This window comes from Pecten maximus, chromosome 16 (genome assembly GCF_902652985.1).
Source record: "Pecten maximus chromosome 16, xPecMax1.1, whole genome shotgun sequence".
Lineage (NCBI taxonomy): Eukaryota > Metazoa > Mollusca > Bivalvia > Pectinida > Pectinidae > Pecten > Pecten maximus.
Window position 1 is genome coordinate 23,162,914 of NC_047030.1, and position 20,488 is coordinate 23,183,401.

At 35.1% G+C, this 20,488-nt stretch overlaps 1 protein-coding gene across 2 annotated transcripts in view; it reads left to right on the top strand.

The window, feature by feature from the left end:
- The first annotated feature begins 7,876 nt into the window (after positions 1 to 7,876).
- LOC117344888 overlaps positions 7,877 to 20,488 on the top strand; it is a 27,343-nt gene continuing 14,731 nt past the window's right edge. For both annotated transcript variants that reach the window (XM_033907757.1, XM_033907758.1), the window contains exons 1-4: positions 7,877 to 8,073; positions 10,006 to 10,533; positions 11,677 to 11,781; positions 12,454 to 14,490. In XM_033907757.1, coding sequence (XP_033763648.1) covers positions 10,006 to 10,533; positions 11,677 to 11,781; positions 12,454 to 13,095 — 1,275 coding nt within the window. In that variant the 5' untranslated portion in view covers positions 7,877 to 8,073 and the 3' untranslated portion in view covers positions 13,096 to 14,490. The remainder of the gene's footprint in view (positions 8,074 to 10,005; positions 10,534 to 11,676; positions 11,782 to 12,453; positions 14,491 to 20,488) is intronic.

Genomic DNA, 20,488 nt, shown 5'->3' on the forward strand with positions numbered 1-20,488 from the left:
AATGGTGTCCTGTGTAAATCAATATTTGTCTTTAACTTTGTTGGAAAAACTTGCTGACTAATCCCTTTGTCATTATTATATGTCAATAAAATATGTTTAAACTAAAACTTTGTCTCTGATTTATCGATTAGGATTTCGTTTAAATGGCGATATTTGCTGTTTGTTTTTCGTCGAATAATGTATTTGTAAATAAACGTCGAAGTCATAAATCAAACTTTTATGAGACATGAATAGTTAAAATAGTTTATGGTATATATTTGAGTTTACATAAAGTGAAACAAAAAAGTTCCCACAGCAGTGTTTTATGGGAATGTGTCAGCATAATAAAGGATTACAGAATGGCGTTCTAGACATCTGTAATAAACACAGTGTTGTTTAAATTAGAACAAGAATGGCCTTTTTAGATAAAAACAAGTTTAGATGAAAATATTTCAAACAAGCTACCTGATACAGCAGCTGCAATGTACGAACAGTTCCGTTTTAGTAAAGCCAATAGAGTTACTTGTTAATGTGTTCAGCACTGATGGTTTTAAGACAAATATGAGTATTCTGCGTTGACTTCTGTTCAAGGCACTAAATGCTATGATAGTATATATCATAAGACATCACCCATGCCAAAACGTAGGTTAACATTCGAGGACCAATACAGGGTAAAAAATTGCGATGTAAAAGTACTAAAAGTATCGACAACTTAGATTTTATAATCGTACTTAAATTATTTTTCACAGCGCCTCATTTAATATATTTAAAGTGTCGATATGCACTTCAGTCAAAACGTTGATAAACTACCACGAGTGATCATTTTATAATAAAACTAGGTCATGTAATGTTATAGATATCATATAAAACAGATAACGATCCTATCCTGAGGTTTGACCGAGTTACACGAGTTCATCGTGAGTATGATTTTGATTGATATACACATGTTTTTTTATAAAACCGATATTACACTGACGCGAGTGTCTAATTCATGCTTCACTGACGAGAGTGTAAAATTCATATTACACTGACACGAGTCTATTATCCATATTACACTGACGCGAGAGTAAAATCCATATTACACTGACGCGAGTGTAAAATCCATATTACACTGACGCTGCGAGTTTAAAATCAATATTTTACTCCTGCGAGTGTAAAATCCATATTACACTGACGCGAGTGTAAAATCGATATTACACTGACGAGAGTGTAAAATTCATATAACACTGATGCGAGTGAATAATCCATATTACACTGATGCGAGTGTAAAATTCATATAACACCGACGCGAGCGTAAAATCCATATTACATTGACGCGAGTGTAAAATCCATATTACACTGACGCTGCGAGTTTAAAATCAATATTTTACTCCTGCGAGTGTAAAATCCATATTACTCTGACGCGAGAGAAAATTTCCATATTACACTGATGCGAGAGTAAAATCCATAATACACTGACGCGAGTGTAAAATCCATATTACACTTGCGCGAGTGTAAAATCAATATTACACTGAAGCGAGTGTCAAATCCATATTACACTGACACGAGTGTAAAATTCATATTACACTGATGCGAGTGTAAAATCCATATTACACTAACGCGAGTGTCAAATTCATGCTACACTGACGCGAGTGTAAAATACATATTACACTGACGCAAGTGTAAAATCCATATTACACTGATGCGAGTGTAAAATCCATATTACACTGACGAGAGTGTCAAATTCATGCTACACTGACGCGAGTGTAAAATCCATATTACACTGACGCGAGTGTAAAATTCATATTACACTGATGCGAGTGTAAAATTCATATTACACTGACGCGAGTGTCAAATTCATGCTACACTGACGCGAGTGTAAAATCCATATTACACTGACGCGAGTGAAAATCCATATTACACTGACGCGAGTGTCAAATTCATGCTACACTGACGCGAGTGTAAAATCCATATCACACTGACGCGAGTGTCAAATTCATGCTACACTGACGCGAATGTAAACTCCATATTGCACTGACGCGAGTGTCAAATTCATGCTACACTGACGCGAGTGTAAAATCCATATTACACTGACACGAGTGAAAATCCATATTACACTGACGCGAGTGTCAAATTCATGCTACACTGACGCGAGTGTAAAATCCATATCACACTGACGCGAGTGTCAAATTCATGCTACACTGACGCGAATGTAAACTCCATATTGCACTGACGCGAGTGTAAAATCGATATTACACTGACGCGAGTGTAAAATCCATATTACACTGAAGCGAGTGTAAAATTCATATTACACTGACGCGAGTGTAAAATCCATATTACACTGACGGGAGTGTCAAATCCATATTACATTGACGCGAGTGTCAAATCCATATTACACTGACGCCAGTGAAAAATCCATATTACACTGACGAGAGTGTAAAATCCATATTACACTGACGCGAGTGTAAAATCCATATTACACTGACGCGAGTGTAAAATCCATATTACACTGATGCGAGTGTAAAATCCATATTACACTGACGCGAAGGTAAACTCCATATAACACTGACGCGAGTGTCAAATTCATGCTACACTGACGCGAGTGTAAAATCCATATTACATTGATGCGAGTGTAAAATCCATATTACACTGACGCGAGTGCAAACTCCATATTACACTGACGCGAGTGTAAAATCCATATTACACTGACGAGAATGTAAAATCCATATTACACTGACGCGAGTGTAAAATCCATATTACACTGACGAGAATGTAAAATCCATATTACACTGATGCGAGTGTAAAATCCATATTACACTGATGCGAGTGTAAAATCCATATTACACTGACGCGAGTGTAAAATCCATATTACATTGACGCGAGTGTAAAATCCTCTATCCAACAATATTTGATGAATGATATACTAAGTGACGGTAAGTGTGTGTATAAAGGTGTCTTGGTGTTGATAGGACCTATATATAAAAATATTAGTTTATTGAACTTATTTAATAAATTCCATTTAACATTCTAATATAAATTGATACAATATCCTATATCTTTTGTTATTTTTGCACATGACAAAAGATCACTTTATCAAAGAATTGTATACCACATTGCAGGCTTTTAATATCAGTCTTGAAATCTGGTGGTTGAATGTTGTTTAGGACAGGAGTATGATGGCCCTAAAGCACATGAATATAATGTAACACTTATATATACATGTAATTTGGTGGGACCTTGACGGCAGATTTGTCAAGATGTCAACTCCTTTACAGAGACAGAGAAATCCTGTTAGATAAAGTCGATCACATGTACTTCGTTATTGCAATCAATTTATACTTGATAACAAAGGACTTAAGACAACCAGGCTGGAGTTATATTGGAAATCAATTTTTAAAATTCAGAAAGAGGTCAAAGGAATAAGAAGCATAACCATCCGAAGCCATTACATGCATACGGTTAAATATTGTTATCTCAAATTGGTGAAGGAACTTATTTAGCAGGGAATACACAAAATGTAGAAACATAAGAATTAAAAGGAGTCGGTTTCCAAAACGGTCCCTCGTTTGTTTTGCATTTTCCTATGGTGTTGTGTTGCCCCTATCGCTGTAGCAACAACTTTAACAAGTACAATTTATTTGAACACTCAGTTTGTTTTTATGGCGCATTAAAGTGACATTCACGAAAAAAAAAAAAAAAAAAAGGTTAGGCTTTTCGAAAAAAAAAAATTGTTAGATTTACAATTAAAAATCGAATCCAATGATGCACTACAACGAGTTTACATTCAAGACAACAACTTTGTCGTATAAATATTATGTTTCTATAATGAAATCGGAGAGATTTATGGATAAAACAAATGCAGAACCATATTCTTAGTCAGGCCTTCAAAAAATCTCATTTTTTTTTCGCAGAATGAACCTTCTTAGAGTGTTGGATACACAAAATATTTTGACTTTGCAAAGGTTACATAATGAGTTAATGATTATAGAACGAAATATTAAAATGTAAGTGGGGGTACATATTTAAAATTGGGATGAAATGACCCCATTGTTAAATTGCCAAATTCCATGATTATGGAAAATCAACAAAAACAACAACAATATAATTATCAAATGGGCTCGGAATATGTTAGGCATTTACACAAAAGGTTTATAAAAACTTTTTTTTTTTATTAAATCCAAGATGGCCACCTTAAGATTTTATTGGTTGAATATGTCGTCACGAACTACTTAACGTCATGCATTAAATATTGGCATATTACCTGTTTATGTTTATTTATGCGCTTATTTGTACAGTTAAAAGTTAAGGCAGTAAGGTGTGATCTTCAGAAAGACAATAATTATATATAATAATACTGATGACAGTTACGTCAGTTAGAGATCCAAGATCGACATATGTTATATACGACCACAGGGGCATACAATGTACCTAGTTTTATATATAAAAAATAGCCAGAAATACCTATATATACTGTCAATATCTATAGGTATTTCTGGCTATTTTTAATATAAAACTAGACATACCCCTGTGATCAAGGTCGTCGGGTGGCACAGTGGTAACACAGTTATCTTTCACCTAGATGGCCTGGGTTCGATTCCCTGACCGGACGTTAAAAGGTAACCTACCCGACCAAGTGGGTTTTCCCCGGGTACTCCGGTTTTCTCCCGCAGTAAGACCCCTCGCGCGCTTCAATCCGGGCCAACAAACGTGATTAATATACGTCGATTTAATTTGTTCGCAATTGTTGTAAAATAAATAAAGTTGTCACGCATAGTCTCCACCATCACTCAAATGTTCCATGATGTAACCTGGAGCCAACCATAACTGGTAGGTTTCATTTGTAATAGTCTTCAAACACTCTAAATCAAACTCGGGAAAGTTAAGTGAGGATACATCCATCTTGACAAATTCGGACTTAGCCTATCTAGAGAGATCTGGTTCTGCTGTCGCTAGCCAAACAGCTTGCTTTACTCAGTCGAGCCTTTCATTCGTTCCGCCATCACCCTTTCCTTTTTATCTCTTTCTAAAGATATCTGATAGATTGGTCATCGAATCAAATTCAATCAGGCAGTCACAATTATAAACATAACAGACCCTCTGTTATATCAATGAAACAATTTGATATTAAATATGTTCGGGAAAAAATGCTTTAAACGACCATGATAGAATTTTACAATCCATTGCGATTTAGTAGCAGTTCTGTCAAGGTTTCAGTGCATGAAGACTCTTACCAGGCTTTAGATATGAAGGCATAGTTCGCATGGAGACATGATGCATCCACCAATGGCAGGACGCCGCTGAAGCCACAGTCAACGAACACATTGTCACCAAGTTCCTTTCGCTTTGCAGAGAATGGTCCTACTTATCTAGAATGTAGCAATCAGGCAGAGTGATGCTCACGAATTAGAGGTTATTACGCTACTTCGAGGAAATGTCTGTTTTCAGTTTTATCCAAATCAGAACACAACATTTTGTGTGGTCTTTGACACATTAACAAAGTTGTATTCCTGATTCAAATGCAGTCTTATTATCACAAAAAAAATGATTCAAACTGATATAATTTTGTTATCCCTGCTGAAACGCATTAATGTGTTAATTTGTTTCACCAGCAGTTTTACATTATAACTAGCATTAAAATTAAAATTAAAATTCAAATTCATTTTATTCTCTTTTCACATATTGACATGGTGTATAGAGAAAAACATATTTACAATATAATATATACAATTAAAGTGGTGTTCGTATTTGATACATGACACAGTTTCACAACAAAATATTTTCATTCTTAATTATCAAGGAGGACAAATCATGTTATTAATTAATCTGATAAAAATACACATTTTCATAAGTTTTTTAACACTAGTCATATTCATTAGTTTGTTAAATTTAATAATATTTGGTCTTGACCAATATTAAAACAATGCCGTTTATTTTTTTAAAAGATATTTCTTGTTATCTTGTACGATAGCTTACAATCTTTTTATTTATATTCCATCTTTGGATAATTACTTTAAATACTGCAACGATAACAAAATATCGAAGTCCAAAAACGAACATGAATAAACCTACGTAAACTAATTAACACATAAAGATACGTAGAATAATCTATAAAACGGGACCGATACCACTTACCTATGTATGTAAACAAACAGAAATATAATAACAAAACAGTAAATTATATTAATTGTACTTTCTATTATTTTTGATATAAAGAAATGATTAGTAAAGTGACGTTTGAGTTTGGTTATGAATTCAAAAATATGATTAATGGAGACTTTTCTTTATGGCAAGCCAAGTTGTCATTTCTTCGCGGAGAAATGTTGATCCAGTATTTTACCAAATTATATAAGATATCTTATAAGATATATTAGATATCTTATTTAATTTTCTTTATAACTTATATCTTTTATGAGAAGATATCTTATATCTTTTATGAAGTATATAAGATATCTCATTAATTATATAAGATATCTTATATGATTTGGTAAAATCCTGGATTAACGTTGCTCCGTGAATAAATGACAACTTGGCTTGCCATATTTCTTTGATAAAATTATTAAGTTAGAGAAATCTCATAATTTAGGTTGGATGAAAGTGCAACATAACTATAACCACCATGTGTAGAAACAGCAGAGTGTTTTGAAAAGTGAATAGTGTAAACTTCTGCTATCGGCATCGGAATAGGTTATTTGAATTGTTTATTTGAATAGTTTATTAATTTGATTATCTATAGTCATCAATGAATATTTTTTATATTCATTTAAATAGAACCTCTCTCTCTCTCTCTCTCTCTCTCTCTCTCTCTCTCTCTCTCTCTCTCTCTCTCTCTCTCTCTCTCTCTCTCTCTCTCTCTCTCTCTCTCTCAAGTATGTAAGTACAATGTACATGTATATGTCATCTTGTAAAAATGAATGTATTTTTATGTAAAATTATATAGGGAAAGGGCTTAATATAAGTTTGATAACTTGTGCCCAATTCCCTTGTATATAGTAAGATACAATTAAATATGTTTAAATCATATCATGTGTAGAGAACAATACAATATCTACAGAAAACAACTATTGGAAAATATTACAAATGCAAACTTCTGCGGTAGACGGTAGAAGTATCGATGGTCATAAGGGAGATAATCCATGCTGAAATATAGTTATAGCTATACAGATTCAACACCAAATTAAATCAAACTTATAAAAATAGCTGTCAATGGATCTTGAAAGGGTATCAATGATATAGCAAAGGTATGAACAAATATTGATGGGAGCTAAGGTACAGATGCTGTTAATCTACAATGTATATCGACTTTTATTTGAATACATGCAGAACACATCATTGGTTATAAACAAAAGTAGGTAAAATATACTTCAGTATGATATAATACATTAGCATATAGATAATATATATCAATATCAATAAATAACAGCAAATGGTCACAAAATTAATAAATGAAAAGAAACAATTTCTGTCGTTACAAAATAACTTTTCGTGAAAGTTGTACACAGAATTTACGTTCCCAAAAAGGCAATTAAATATGTTTAAATCGAAATGCTAAACAAATGACTAAACATCTCCACTTCTGTAACTAACATTTTTTTAACGTATATATCTTATAAAAAATTATTGATTAAAGGGAATCATTAATTGTTTCATAAAAGTATGACAAAAAGACCTATATTAAATTAATTTAGTATACAGTGCATGTAGGTCTCTGCAAATACCAAGAAAATACATGCACATATATCGATTCGAGTGTACTTATATTGCTAAACCTAATACTAATTTTATCAAGCTACTACATGTCGGCCGTTTTAGTATTTATATATGAACTTATATTGGATCTTTAGTCCATGCACCTGGTCACAAAATTAACTTGAATAGTGAATCATCTACAGCTCGTTACCGTTATGTTACCTGGCCGCCAGGTGGCGCTTAATTCGCACCGGTAAAATGTTTGGTAGCTGTTGTTACGGTAAACTTGAGTGATTTCGAGCATGACACACGTGTTGGCACTTGTCAATACCATACACGCCGTCTGACAAGCTGCCGGTATCTGCACATTTCGGAAGTCGTACGTATTAGTTACTCTTCCTGATAAGAAGTCCAGCATCCTCCATCCAGGTAAGAACATCCCACATGCATATCAATAAACATTACAGGTATGTGAGCACGCGTGTAGTGTTTATATCCACGTACAATTAGCCACACTATACGGACACGTACCAAGCGGAAAGTCATAGTCAAAAGTGAAAGTGTCAAATCCTTTACAACATATCTAGAATGGAGGGGTTGTTGTTGTTGTTGTTGGGGGGGGGGGGGGGGGGGGGGGGGGGGGATTGTTGTTGTCGTGGGGGATTGTTGTCGTTGTTGTTGTCGTTGTTGTTGGATATCCATACCCTTTGTACAACTCTTGGTGCGTGTCCAGTTTTAGATGTTCTCTTCCACACATCCCGATATATCATATGCACATGTAAATCAAACTATACCTTGTAGCTACATGTATATATTTTATTTATTTTAGGCTTAGACGCAATTATAGGTACCCACAGGTGCATGTGTAATAGAAAGGAGTAATTGAAAAATACCCTGCCCACTAGGACCTGTGCTCTTCCTGCGCTGGGCTTCAAACTATACCAACCATTTGCTCTCAAGGCAAACATCCTACCACTAGGCTAAAGGGAAAATCACCCTAGTCTGATCACAGGTGCCTGACTCGTTTTTTAAAATAATAACATATAAGAGTACATATAAATTTATATGTACTCTTATATGTTATTATTTTATAAAATGAGTCGGGCACCTGTGGTCTGATTTATGGTAAGGTGACCTATACTCTCTACTTTTACACTACTTCCTTCTTCATAAAGTCTTCATCCCGAAAGACAACCACAATCAAGGTTCTCAAGTTAACGCTTTCAATTAGAGTACATGGTCAACGTTCGGCACCATATCTGTAATAGGAAGTAGTGATGAAAAATATCTTGCCTGTGCTTGCAAGCTCAAACTAGTGATAGCTGGCTTTCAAGTCAAACATCCTGCCACTAGGCTGAAGAGAAATTCTTGTTAGTCAAGTGACCTTATTAATTATACTCTCTTAACTTTTACACTAGCCTGAGTTTCCTCTGGCCCTGACCAGACATGGTGTCAGGGCGAGAGGAAACTCGGGTTGCTTTTACACATGTACCTGTCACTACATTTGTGTGTTTATTTTCCTGTGGATTTAATGGCTGTATAATACATGTAGGTACAATGTTTATATCACAGGCCAGCGACTTGGCACAAATTTACAATGGTCCATATGCATTGTATGCTTTGATACATATATGGATTATGGGTTGAATGTCACATTTACTGGCCAATTCTCTCACCTATAGATATATCGTACATGTGTAATATCACTTTTGTAATGTCATCAATAATTCATGATGTCACAATGACAATATGACATAATTGTCTCTGTTTAGTACATTGTACATATACAGAAACCTGTTTCCATACAAATCAAATTATTAAACTCATTTAAAAAAAATGTATATGACTTACATGTAACAAAGACAGAAAGCCGCTCAAAAATGATAAACATGTACTGTACTTTTTTTGCTGGTTGTAAAAAAAAAAAATCTGTATGTGAATCTTTCTTTATAATATATATTTAAGTATTGATGTCACCTTTTTTTAGTTTAAGCGGATCCTTACAAAAGTTTGCAAACACAAATTTTTTCATACCCCTATAAAACCAGAGACCTATATACTAGTATATAGGTCTCTGATAAAACTAAAAAAATAATTGACATCAATGCTTCTAATTAATTTTTGAAATTCTTTTTTTGAATTAAAACATGTTTTTTGTACAAATAAACTGATCTTATAAGAGATTCTTTTTCACATATCAGTAAGCAAGGTCAATGGCCATATCATGACATAACATTTTTTGCGTCATTTTCAGATTTTTTTTCCCATAGAGATATGAAAAAAAATCTCAACCAATCAGAAAGGCTCATTCTGCGTACAAACAATGGATAATTAATAAATATTTTTCCCCCCGTTTTATAGATGAGATCAGGAGGAAGGAAAGGGAAGTCCAAGGCAACACTGCCTACCCACAATGTCAGTAAACCTGCCACGTCGGCCATTGGAAAATCGGGCCGCTCCTTCCCTCTCTCACCGTACATGGTACTGATGTCATTGCTGTTCTGGACGTTCATCGCCTACTTGTCTTTCAAAGGTTTTCAATACCTCGCTGTACACCGCACCATCAACGACGATGACCTGGATGGCTTTTGCGATGCCGTGTTCAGTAAAACATATTCCGAAAACGTTAAGTTTGTCAATTCATACCCTAAAGGAGAGGCAGGGCCGTATATCAGTCGAATCGGCTCCCAAAAATATGCAGACACCTTTCAAGGGGAGGAGGCTTTAAAGGAGCTGACGAATATCCCACCTATTGTGACAGCTATTACGTCACATGACTTCTGGATATTCCAGGGCCTTATCAAGCAGATCTCGGAGGGAAATAAGAAGGGTATGGACCTACACCTGGTTGTTTTTGATATCGGACTGTATGCCTCGGAGCTCGACCTGGTATGTATATTACATCCAACATTTGGTGCATATTTGGCAGGATGGTAGTAATTCAATGATATGTCGTATCAGCTTTTTTCTTTATGTGAACAAAAAGCAAGAGGCGTAAGGCCATAATGTAGGGACAGTAATATGCTGAGATGAAGGGTTCTCGAATTTGTTCAGATGAATGACCTTGACCCACTTTCCCAATCAAATGAATAATAAACCGACTTCTTTAGAATAGTATGGGGTCATGTTGGCTAATAATTGACAGCATCACAGTGAAATAAAAAAATTCACACATTTATGACCTTGACCCTCCCAAGGTAAAAGAGGTAAACCTGTTACATCTTAGTCAAATGACTTCTGAACAACAAAGATGCATGGGTCATGATGGTTGGCCAGCAACATGCTTGGGTGAAGGGTTAATTTATGTTAAGATGAATTATATTTCTGTAACTTGACCCTCTTTCAAGGTAATGATGAAGTTCTAAAGAAAAAAGATTTTTTTAATAACAGAGATTGCCATAGGTCATCTGTTATAATGCTCCCGCCATGAAATGGGAGTGGAGGGGGGTGGTGGGTTGGGGGGGTTGGGGGGTATTTACTGCTACCCATCATGTCCTTCAGTCCCAATGCAATGTAATTAGATCATCTCAGGAACTGCTGATGCGATCCTCACCGAACTGTGTTTCAGGGTGTCAAGTGGCAGTGGGGGCATTTAATGTCTTGCAGACATTTTCTTGTTTATAGATGAGTTAATGACCTTGACATTGACTGACTTTCAGGTTCACATGAACAGAATGTGTTAAGATCTATGCTCTACTGCTTCTGAATTACCAGGAGTTCTTAAGAAGCCTGCTTGATAAAAACATTAAGTTTAAAGTTTAATCAATTCAGTTGAATGACCTTGTTCTTTGTCAGTTCCATTTTTTTGCACTACAATAGAATAGGGGTCGGGGTCCCGGAACTTCTTCTGAGCGTGAAAATTTGCCCCATGTATATTATTTGGATATCTCCCCTCCGTGAAAATAACCAAGTTTACAGTATCTTTTTTGTATAGAAAATTATAATCTGCAGTTTAATTGATATCACAACATACAGTAATACCAGGTATCCAAACTTCTTCTTACCGTACTTACCTATACTGATTTACTACAGATGAAGAAACAATGTAATTGTGATGTGAGGAAGTTTGATGTCAGTGTTTACCCACTACATGTAGCGGATATCAACAACAAAGCCTACCGCCCTATCATAATCCAGGTAAGTATTCTTTGAAGGGAGAATTGGATTGATGAAAAACATTTAATGTGTTCAGGTATACATTGCTTATTGGAGATTGGATAGAACATTTCAAGCCAATTTGAACATTTTAGAAGAAGTTTTCACAAATTCTCAAGATTCATCAAAATTTAGCCTACCCCAGAATCAAAATTATTAATTTTGTCCTGATTTGAATTTCTTCTAATGAACTAGTTACTTACCAATTTAAAACCAGTAGTGTACGTAGCTACCATAGCATATGCAATTAAAAATCAGAAGTTAAAAATGTATTAAAAAAAAAAAAAAAATCATTAGGGGGAGAACGATATATAAAAGTCTTAAAAGTAAGTTCAATAATTGGAGGGAGAATGGCAAATATGGAATTATTTAATACAGTTGAAGTTTAATGAATACAACAAGTGTAAGATTCTCTTTATCACATAACACGTACTAAGTGAAACGCCTCAAACTATTCTTTACATTAGAGCGGTGAATTTCAACTCAGAACTGGCATGTTTTTTCTCTACAGAGTCAATCATCTGATGTCATAGAGTAATTATTACATAATACATCTGATGTCATAATAGAATAATACTGGTATTACACATGTAGATTATATCATTATAGTGTTTTACTGGTATAAATATGTGTTTATATACATCTTCCACGCAGTTGATGCTGGAAGAATTTGGTTCTGCCATCTGGATGGATCCGGACACCCGTCTGCAGTCCGTGTCCGACCTGACTATGTTGAAGTACCGCGGAGCTCGTAACTTCTTTCTGTGGGAGACCAGTGTATTCACCGGCCTCATTAGTTACACCAGTCCGGAAATGTTTAAATTTCTGGATGAGAGGAGATGTGCGTTCATTGACTATGGTATGATGGACACGAAGACAATGGTGTTTTACCGTACAAACCAAACTTGGACGGGGGTGATGAAACCATGGTTGAAATGTGCCTTAAATAAAGAATGTATCTCCCCACCCAATGCTCGGAACAGCGAGTGTTTTCATTACAGAAGGCCGAAATGGACAGGCTGCCATTGGTACGACCAATCAGCATTTAGCATCATCGTGAATCGTGTGTTCCAGTTTAGTACTCATCCAGACCAGTATTCAGTTCCGCGGTTCACATGGCACAAAGATGTAGAGGTTGTGTATTACTTCCCTGAGCAACCCTGGTCTTACAAACAGCTGGTAGCCATGGCATTATCGCCATTTATATGCTGTGGAATAATCTGGTTTTTGTATTTGAAAAGAAAGCGGGGATCCGACCCTCTTCTGCCAAATAAGTCTTATTATAACAAGCGGTAACATAACCGAGGTGGTATTATAACTTTACATGTTGTATGATATTGATTGATATACCTTAGGTTGCTATCAACGAATCACTGCTGGGGGTACAGGCATATGGTACGATGTATTGGAAGGCCTTAAAAGGTATCAGGAGGGACCAATATTGGGGTATATAACTGTATATATTGTAACTTTGCAGGGCTCAAAGTGGCGCCTATTTTAATGGCCATGACGCCTTAAATTCACCATTGGCGACCAGTTATTGACCTATAAGGCACCTGCATGGCTACTGAAAAATGGTGTAAATTTGAAATTTGGATAACCTATCAAAGGTTTCAGTCAATTCTAAAATGACATTCACAATTGAAAAAGTTACAGAGAGATGTTACACTGAACTAAAGAATTAAAAAAAAAATTTAAATGTAAGACAACTTGGCCAGGCGACTAACTTTTCCAATTGGTGCCTAGATTTTCTGACTTGATAGTCGAATAGGCCACTTGTTTAAAATATCCACTTTGAGCCCTGCTTTGGTAAATACTAGCTACAATATAACGCCGGGTGACAGAAAATCTCTCTTTAGTGCGATCAGTTGAGCGTGAGACTAATAATCCAGAGGTCTTGGGTTTGATCCCAGCTAGTGGAGTCTGCATGATCTAAATTAAATTAATCGTGCAATATGTTACGATGGCTTCCATGTAGGCCGGACCAGGGAAAAATACTCTATGAAAAGTTCTTTCCTGGAGGGGGAGTGTGTAACTTTAGGATATACTAGCAGCAATATATCACTCAGCTTGAACCGTTGAGGATAAGACAAAAAAATCTATAAAGCTAGAAGTCCTGGGTTCGATCAGGAGGCAGTTATTTGAATTTAATTAATTAATCATGTGCTCTGTTACAATATACATGTAATATCTTTGGTATCTATTTTTCCCTTAAAGAGTTCCCTCCCCTTAAGAGTAAAAGTTTAGTATTAAAGTTTCGGAAAGGCATATTTGTGAACCACATTCAGGGATTTTTCTGAGGGCTTTTATGGCCCATTAATGAGCCCTATTTCCAATCAAAATCATTTCATATTTAGGCCAAATTCCCAACATTTGCAGTTCACCCAAGAAAAAATCGTTCCTAATTCATCAATTTTATTCTCAAAATGAAACAAAAAGGCCCCATCCCAAACCAGTTAGAAAAAGCTATGAATTTCAAAATTGATAAGTTTGAAGAAAAATTAAGAAGGGGCCTATTTGTGGGATGTGGTTTATTAGAGGGTACAGATATATATAATTATATAGATGTATGATTGCCCCTCCCCTATACTCAATATGACCCTATCCATCCTACCATATGCCTGGAGGGCAGCTAGGGGCAGATACATGCAGACACCAAGTTTGGGTCACTTGTTTGACCTGTGCATACTGGTTTTCCCCTATTTTGAGCAATGTATGCGTCTTGAAATCAACTGGGCCAACATTTTAGTGTGATCAAACTTGGTTTTTGTAAAATAAATAAGGAATGATTTTTAAATGGTCAAAAGTTTAAATGTTAATAAGGTGGCCTAGGAAGGACGGAAGAATGAAGGAATGAGAGAGCATATTTAATCTGTGATATATTCTGGGAATTATCATATTTACATATCTATACATATATATATTGTGATCATATGTAAATATAATATATATACTTCAATCCATGAATAAGCATACATTTTTATTTAAAGAGTACATAAACATCATTTCATTTGTGTTAAATACATACAGACAAAACAGCGACAAGCAAGCTATTTATTTTTATAGCTCATTAGCATATTTTTGTACTTGTAGTTTTCACCCACATCAGTAATTCAAGTTCTTGAGCTTGAGATCAATTGTGAAAAGTGAAAGTGTTTAATTAAATATTTAATTGGAATATATTCATTAATGATTTAAATCATAAATTTTCTACAACAAAATCCATCAGCTTATACTTCTTTGTATTGGATAGATGTACTTTATGGGTATGATAGCTAAAAAATTCTATTTCATCCTCTAGATTTTCCATCTTGTTTTATTTCAAATATGTCTCTGTTTGCCATCAATACTGTTAATACATTTTGTGCATATTTTCCGCCCATACTGAAGAAATGAAATCCAAACTTTTATTTTATGTTATTTCTATTTTTTATCAAAGTTAGTTAAAGTTGTTATAGTTTATAATTTATTCTTTGAGTAATTTGTGTTTGCTCCGTATTGAAGGTGTGTCATCAACCTCCAGTGATCATACAGCCGGTGGTCTCAGTATTTGGATGAGAGTGTTTAATTAGTCCCCTACTGGTGAAAATTATCTGAAATACTAAAAAGATTAGGTGAAAAAAGTTATTTAGTTAGAAAATAGTAAAACACTTCACTTTACCATAATGGTCAAGCGAGCTACGGCTCACTTTACCAGGGGGGGTTGTTTGTTTATGTTTAATTTTGTTTAACGTCCTATTAACAGCCAGGGTCATTTAAGGACGTGCCAGGTTTTGGAGGTGGAGGAAAGCCGGAGTACCCGGAGCAAAACCACCGACCTACGGTCAGTACCTGGCAACTGCCCCACGTAGGTTTCGAACTCGCAACCCAGAGGTGGAGGGCTAGTGATAAAGTGTCGGTACACCTTAACCACTCGGCCACCGCGGCCCCTACCAGGGGGGAGCACTAACCATATTGGTAAAGTGAATTGCGGCTCGTTTTACCATGGGCTTCACTTTACCCAATCTAATATTGAAATTAGACTTGTCATTTCAGCTCTTCGAAGATACACTACGATACATTAATTGCATTGTATTGCAGTGTATGGAAGAGGAGCGGAAACTACAAGTCTAATTTTAATAAGATTGCACATTACCATACTACGTACACCAGTGACTATATGTTTCCTCTCCCTCTGTCCTGTAAGTGTGTAGGTAACGCCGGAGTTTTGTCAGCACACTAGCAGTTTCATTCACAAAGGGATTTTGATCAAACTTCACACAATGATGAAAGACCATAATATCTCAAACAAATTTTAGTTTCAGGGTATTTAGGTCAAGGTCACTGTTACTATTTTTAGCAGGAGCCGGTAGGGGACATGTATTGCTTTAGCAATACCAAGTATGCTTGTTACATTGTATAGTTACCACATATTTATATATTTATTTAATATCATAAAATTATGTTATGTTTCAATATAAAATGAATTTTGAATTTTTTAACTCTGAAGAAAATTAATGAAATATCGTTAAACAGGTGATTTCAGCACTCATTGGTGTATTTGTCCAGACCTGATACTGCTATAAGATCAGGCTATGACGTTTTAGGCACAGGGGCTTGGCACGATTTTCCAAATGATAGTCCATATATATATGTATATAGTATCCTATATACATATATATATGGACTATCATTTGGAAAATCGTGCCAAGCCCCTGTGGTTTTAGGTATGCTGTACATAGTGGGGGAAACCTAAGATGACATTTTTTGTTCCTGTATCTTTTTTATTACAAATAGATCTTCTAGATATTAAATTTCAGTGTATAACTGAATACATACAACATGTAGCATAATATTTGTTTATGATATTTCTCAGAGTGTGATACATATTTTTTGTATTTATCCTGCAATGAGCCCTTGTCTGGTAATAAGCCCTTGTCAGGTAATAAGCCCTTGTCTGGTAATAAGCCCTTGTCAGGTAATAAGTCCATGTCTGGTAATAAGCCCTTGTCTGGTAATAAGCCCTTGTCAGGTAATAAGCCCATCCACATCTATTGTAGTTCAGGGCTAACGATCCTCATTTTGTAAATATAGTTACATGTATATACCTATAGATGTTCCTGTTGATCTCTTGATAATGATGTTATATTTTATTGTTTATCTGCAAATTAAAAAAAAAAAAATCCCTTCCTTATATAAATAAATTAACCACTTGAATTCATTCACAATGTGGTATCTGTCTTAGTCTGTCAATAATCATTGCATATAACGTTTCCATCGCCACTGAACAAAATATCTTATAGAAATTTCAATAAATGGCATGTATATATATTAAATATATATTAAATGGAAAATCAGCTGACCATGCACTTATGTGTCAGCAACCCTTTCAAGGTCAGATTTAAGATTCCTGTTTACAGCATGGAATAACTGGCCAATGTAATAAATGGTTATGAAATGTCTACATAAGTTATGTTTTACTTTAAATTTTGATTTTAATAGATTGCTCATGGTGAACAATACAAGCCCATTATACCTCTTGTATCTCTATTAAGGTATATATACACAAATATATTTTATTCTTGTTTAGCATTGTATCTTACAACTCCTTAATATCACTATTTATATTAGATGTGATATGTCTTTTTTGTTCCCATATATAAATATACCGTTATATACATTGTATATGTAAAATGTATATGTATACAAAATTATATATTTTTTGCAGAAACGATCGAAGTACCTAGTCCATTTGACGTGTGTGTGTGTATATTTGTGTTGTCTGGATATAAAAAGCAACATATAAAAGTGCAAATGTGCATTTGTATGTGGTTACGTGCTTGTGTGTGCGTATTTTGTAAGAAATATATATATATAGTCCAGGTATATTTGTTTGTATTGTAATTATGAATGAATAATTATAATCCAGTGACAGTTTGTCACATGTGTAATTTTATTAAACATGTATTATTTTGTCACACATGTGTAATTTTGTCACATGTGTAATTTTGTCACACATGTGTAATTTTGTCACATATACATGTGTAATTCTGTCAATCACATGTGTAACTTTAAAACATGGGCCATTTTGTCACACATGTGTAATTTTTGCACTTATGTAATTCTGTCACCTGTATAATTTTTTATATATGCATCTTGTATGTGTAAGTCACCATACAGATAATGTGTTCATGCATACCTGTAAATGTACCAGTCAACTTTTCAAATTTTAAATGGAGAGGAAATGTGTGGTGCAAATAAACATTGTCTTCAATAAAACAATTAAAAAAAACTATATATAGAATGTATATTATTATAATGCTCTATTTGATAAAAAGTGGTGCAATATAACTTATTTGTACTGATCCAGTTCTTTGAAATGACAAAAAACTGTAATTCAGTATGGATGTAGGGCTTTAAGAATTAAATATTCTGTTTTGAAATGTAACAATTTGGACTGAAAATGGTAAGAATCTCCAACATAGGGGTGCTTCAGAGGTGGTATGAATAGATAAGAAATTGTCTCTTTGACCAGAGATCGTTCCAAAATGTTTGGAATAGTCTTTAGGTCTTTCCATTGTCAGTCTTGTTACTATTTCTTGGAATTAATGCTACTTAGATTAGTACTTGTAGGCTCTCTCTCTTCGGTCTCTGGATTAAGACTTAAATCAGAAAAAGTGAACATTTAATTTGTATGGCTCGGACAGGTGATTTAACATTTGCTTCTGACATTCCTCTGCTTCAGCTAGCTAAAGCTCTCTGGCTAATTTTTGGTTCTGATGCCAACCAAATAGAGCAAAGATTTAATAGAATATTGTGAGTGGATGGGTAAGGAGTAAATTGTCCATAAGATTTAGTGAGGTTGTGTGCAGATGAATTAAAATGAGTACTTTAATACGTGTAGTCCCAATTAAGGAATGATCAGAAACAGTTCTGCGTTCATGTATATGTAAGGATGTTTGAATGATAAATGATAAATGTCTATGTATAGGTGTTTGTAAGTAAAATGAGTCCCCAAGATTATCTTCACATGTTTTTTTTTTTATATCTAAAGTGTAAAATATGTAGTTACACTATTAGAAATCTTTGAATGTTATATTTTTAGGTCACCTGAGACAAAGTCTCATGTGACCTAAAGCCAAGTCTAAACCAAATTCAATGAAATTTGGCTGGAAGCTTCTATGGCTAAAGGTCAACCAAAATTGTAAATTATATGGTCCCCACCCCCCAGGGGCCTGAGGGGCGGGGCTAAAATGGGTCAAATTGACTAAAACTTCAAAAATCTTCTTCTCTACTCTCAGATATGGTGGAATCAAATACTCTTCATAGATGGAAGGGTCTTAAGGTGCTTTACCAAAATTGTGAATTTCATGACACAGGGGTCTCACATTTGCCCCTGGGGAGGGGGTAAACTTTACTATAGTTTATATAGGGAAATCACATTTTTGACTATAATTTGTTTGATTTCAATTGGAATTCATTCTAACTTGGTTAACATTATCAGCATTGGATGACAGTTTGATGGCATGCACATGTTGGCCCTGACTGACCCCCAGGGGCTAATGGGCGGGGCTAAGAAGGGTCAAATTGACTGAAATTTCAAAAATCTTCTTCTCTACTCTCAGATATGATGGAATCAAATACTCTTCATAAATAAAAAGGGTCTCTAGGTGCTTTACTGAAATTGTGAATTTTATGACCCAGGGGTCTTACGTTTGCCCCTGGGGAGGTGGTAAACTTTACTATAGTTTATGTAGGGAAATCACATTTTTGACTATAATTTGTTTGATTTTGATTGGAATTCATTCTAACTTGGTTAACATTATCAGCATTGGATGACAGTTTGATGACATGCACATGTTGGCCCTGACTGACCCCCAGGGGCTGATGGGCGGGGCTAAAAAGGGTCAAATTGATTAAGATTTCAAAAATCTTCTCTACTCTCATAATGAGATATGATGGAATCAAATACTCTTCATGGATGGAAGGGTCTTAAGGTACTTTACCAAAATTGTGAATTTCATGACCCTGGGGTCTCAAATAGTCTCAACCTAGTGTACTGCTGATAGTCTCAACCTAGTGTACTACTGATAGTCTCAACCTAGTGTAATACTGATAGTCTGTACCTAGTGTACTACAGATAGTCTCAACCTAGTGTACTACTGATAGTCTCAACCTAGTGTACTACTGATAGTCTGTACCTAGTGTAATACTGATAGTCTCAACCTAGTGTACTACTGATAGTCTAGACCTAGTGTAATACTGATAGTCTCAACCTAGTGTACTACTGATAGTCTGAACCTAGTGTAATACTGATAGTCTGTACCTAGTGTACTACTGATAGTCTCAACCTAGTGTACTACTGATAGTCTCAACCTAGTGTAATACTAATAGTCTCAACCTAGTGTACTACTGATAGTCTCAACCTAGTGTACTACTGATAGTCTCAACCTAGTGTACTACTGATAGTCTCAACCTAGTGTACTACTGATAGTCTCAACCTAGTGTACTACTGATAGTCTGTACCTAGTGTACTACTGATAGTCTCAACCTAGTGTACTACTGATAGTCTCAACCTAGTGTACTACTGATAGTCTCAACCTAGTGTACTACTGATAGTCTCAACCTAGTGTACTACTGATAGTCTCAACCTAGTGTACTACTGATAGTCTCAACCTAGTGTACTACTGATAGTCTCAAAACCGGTGTT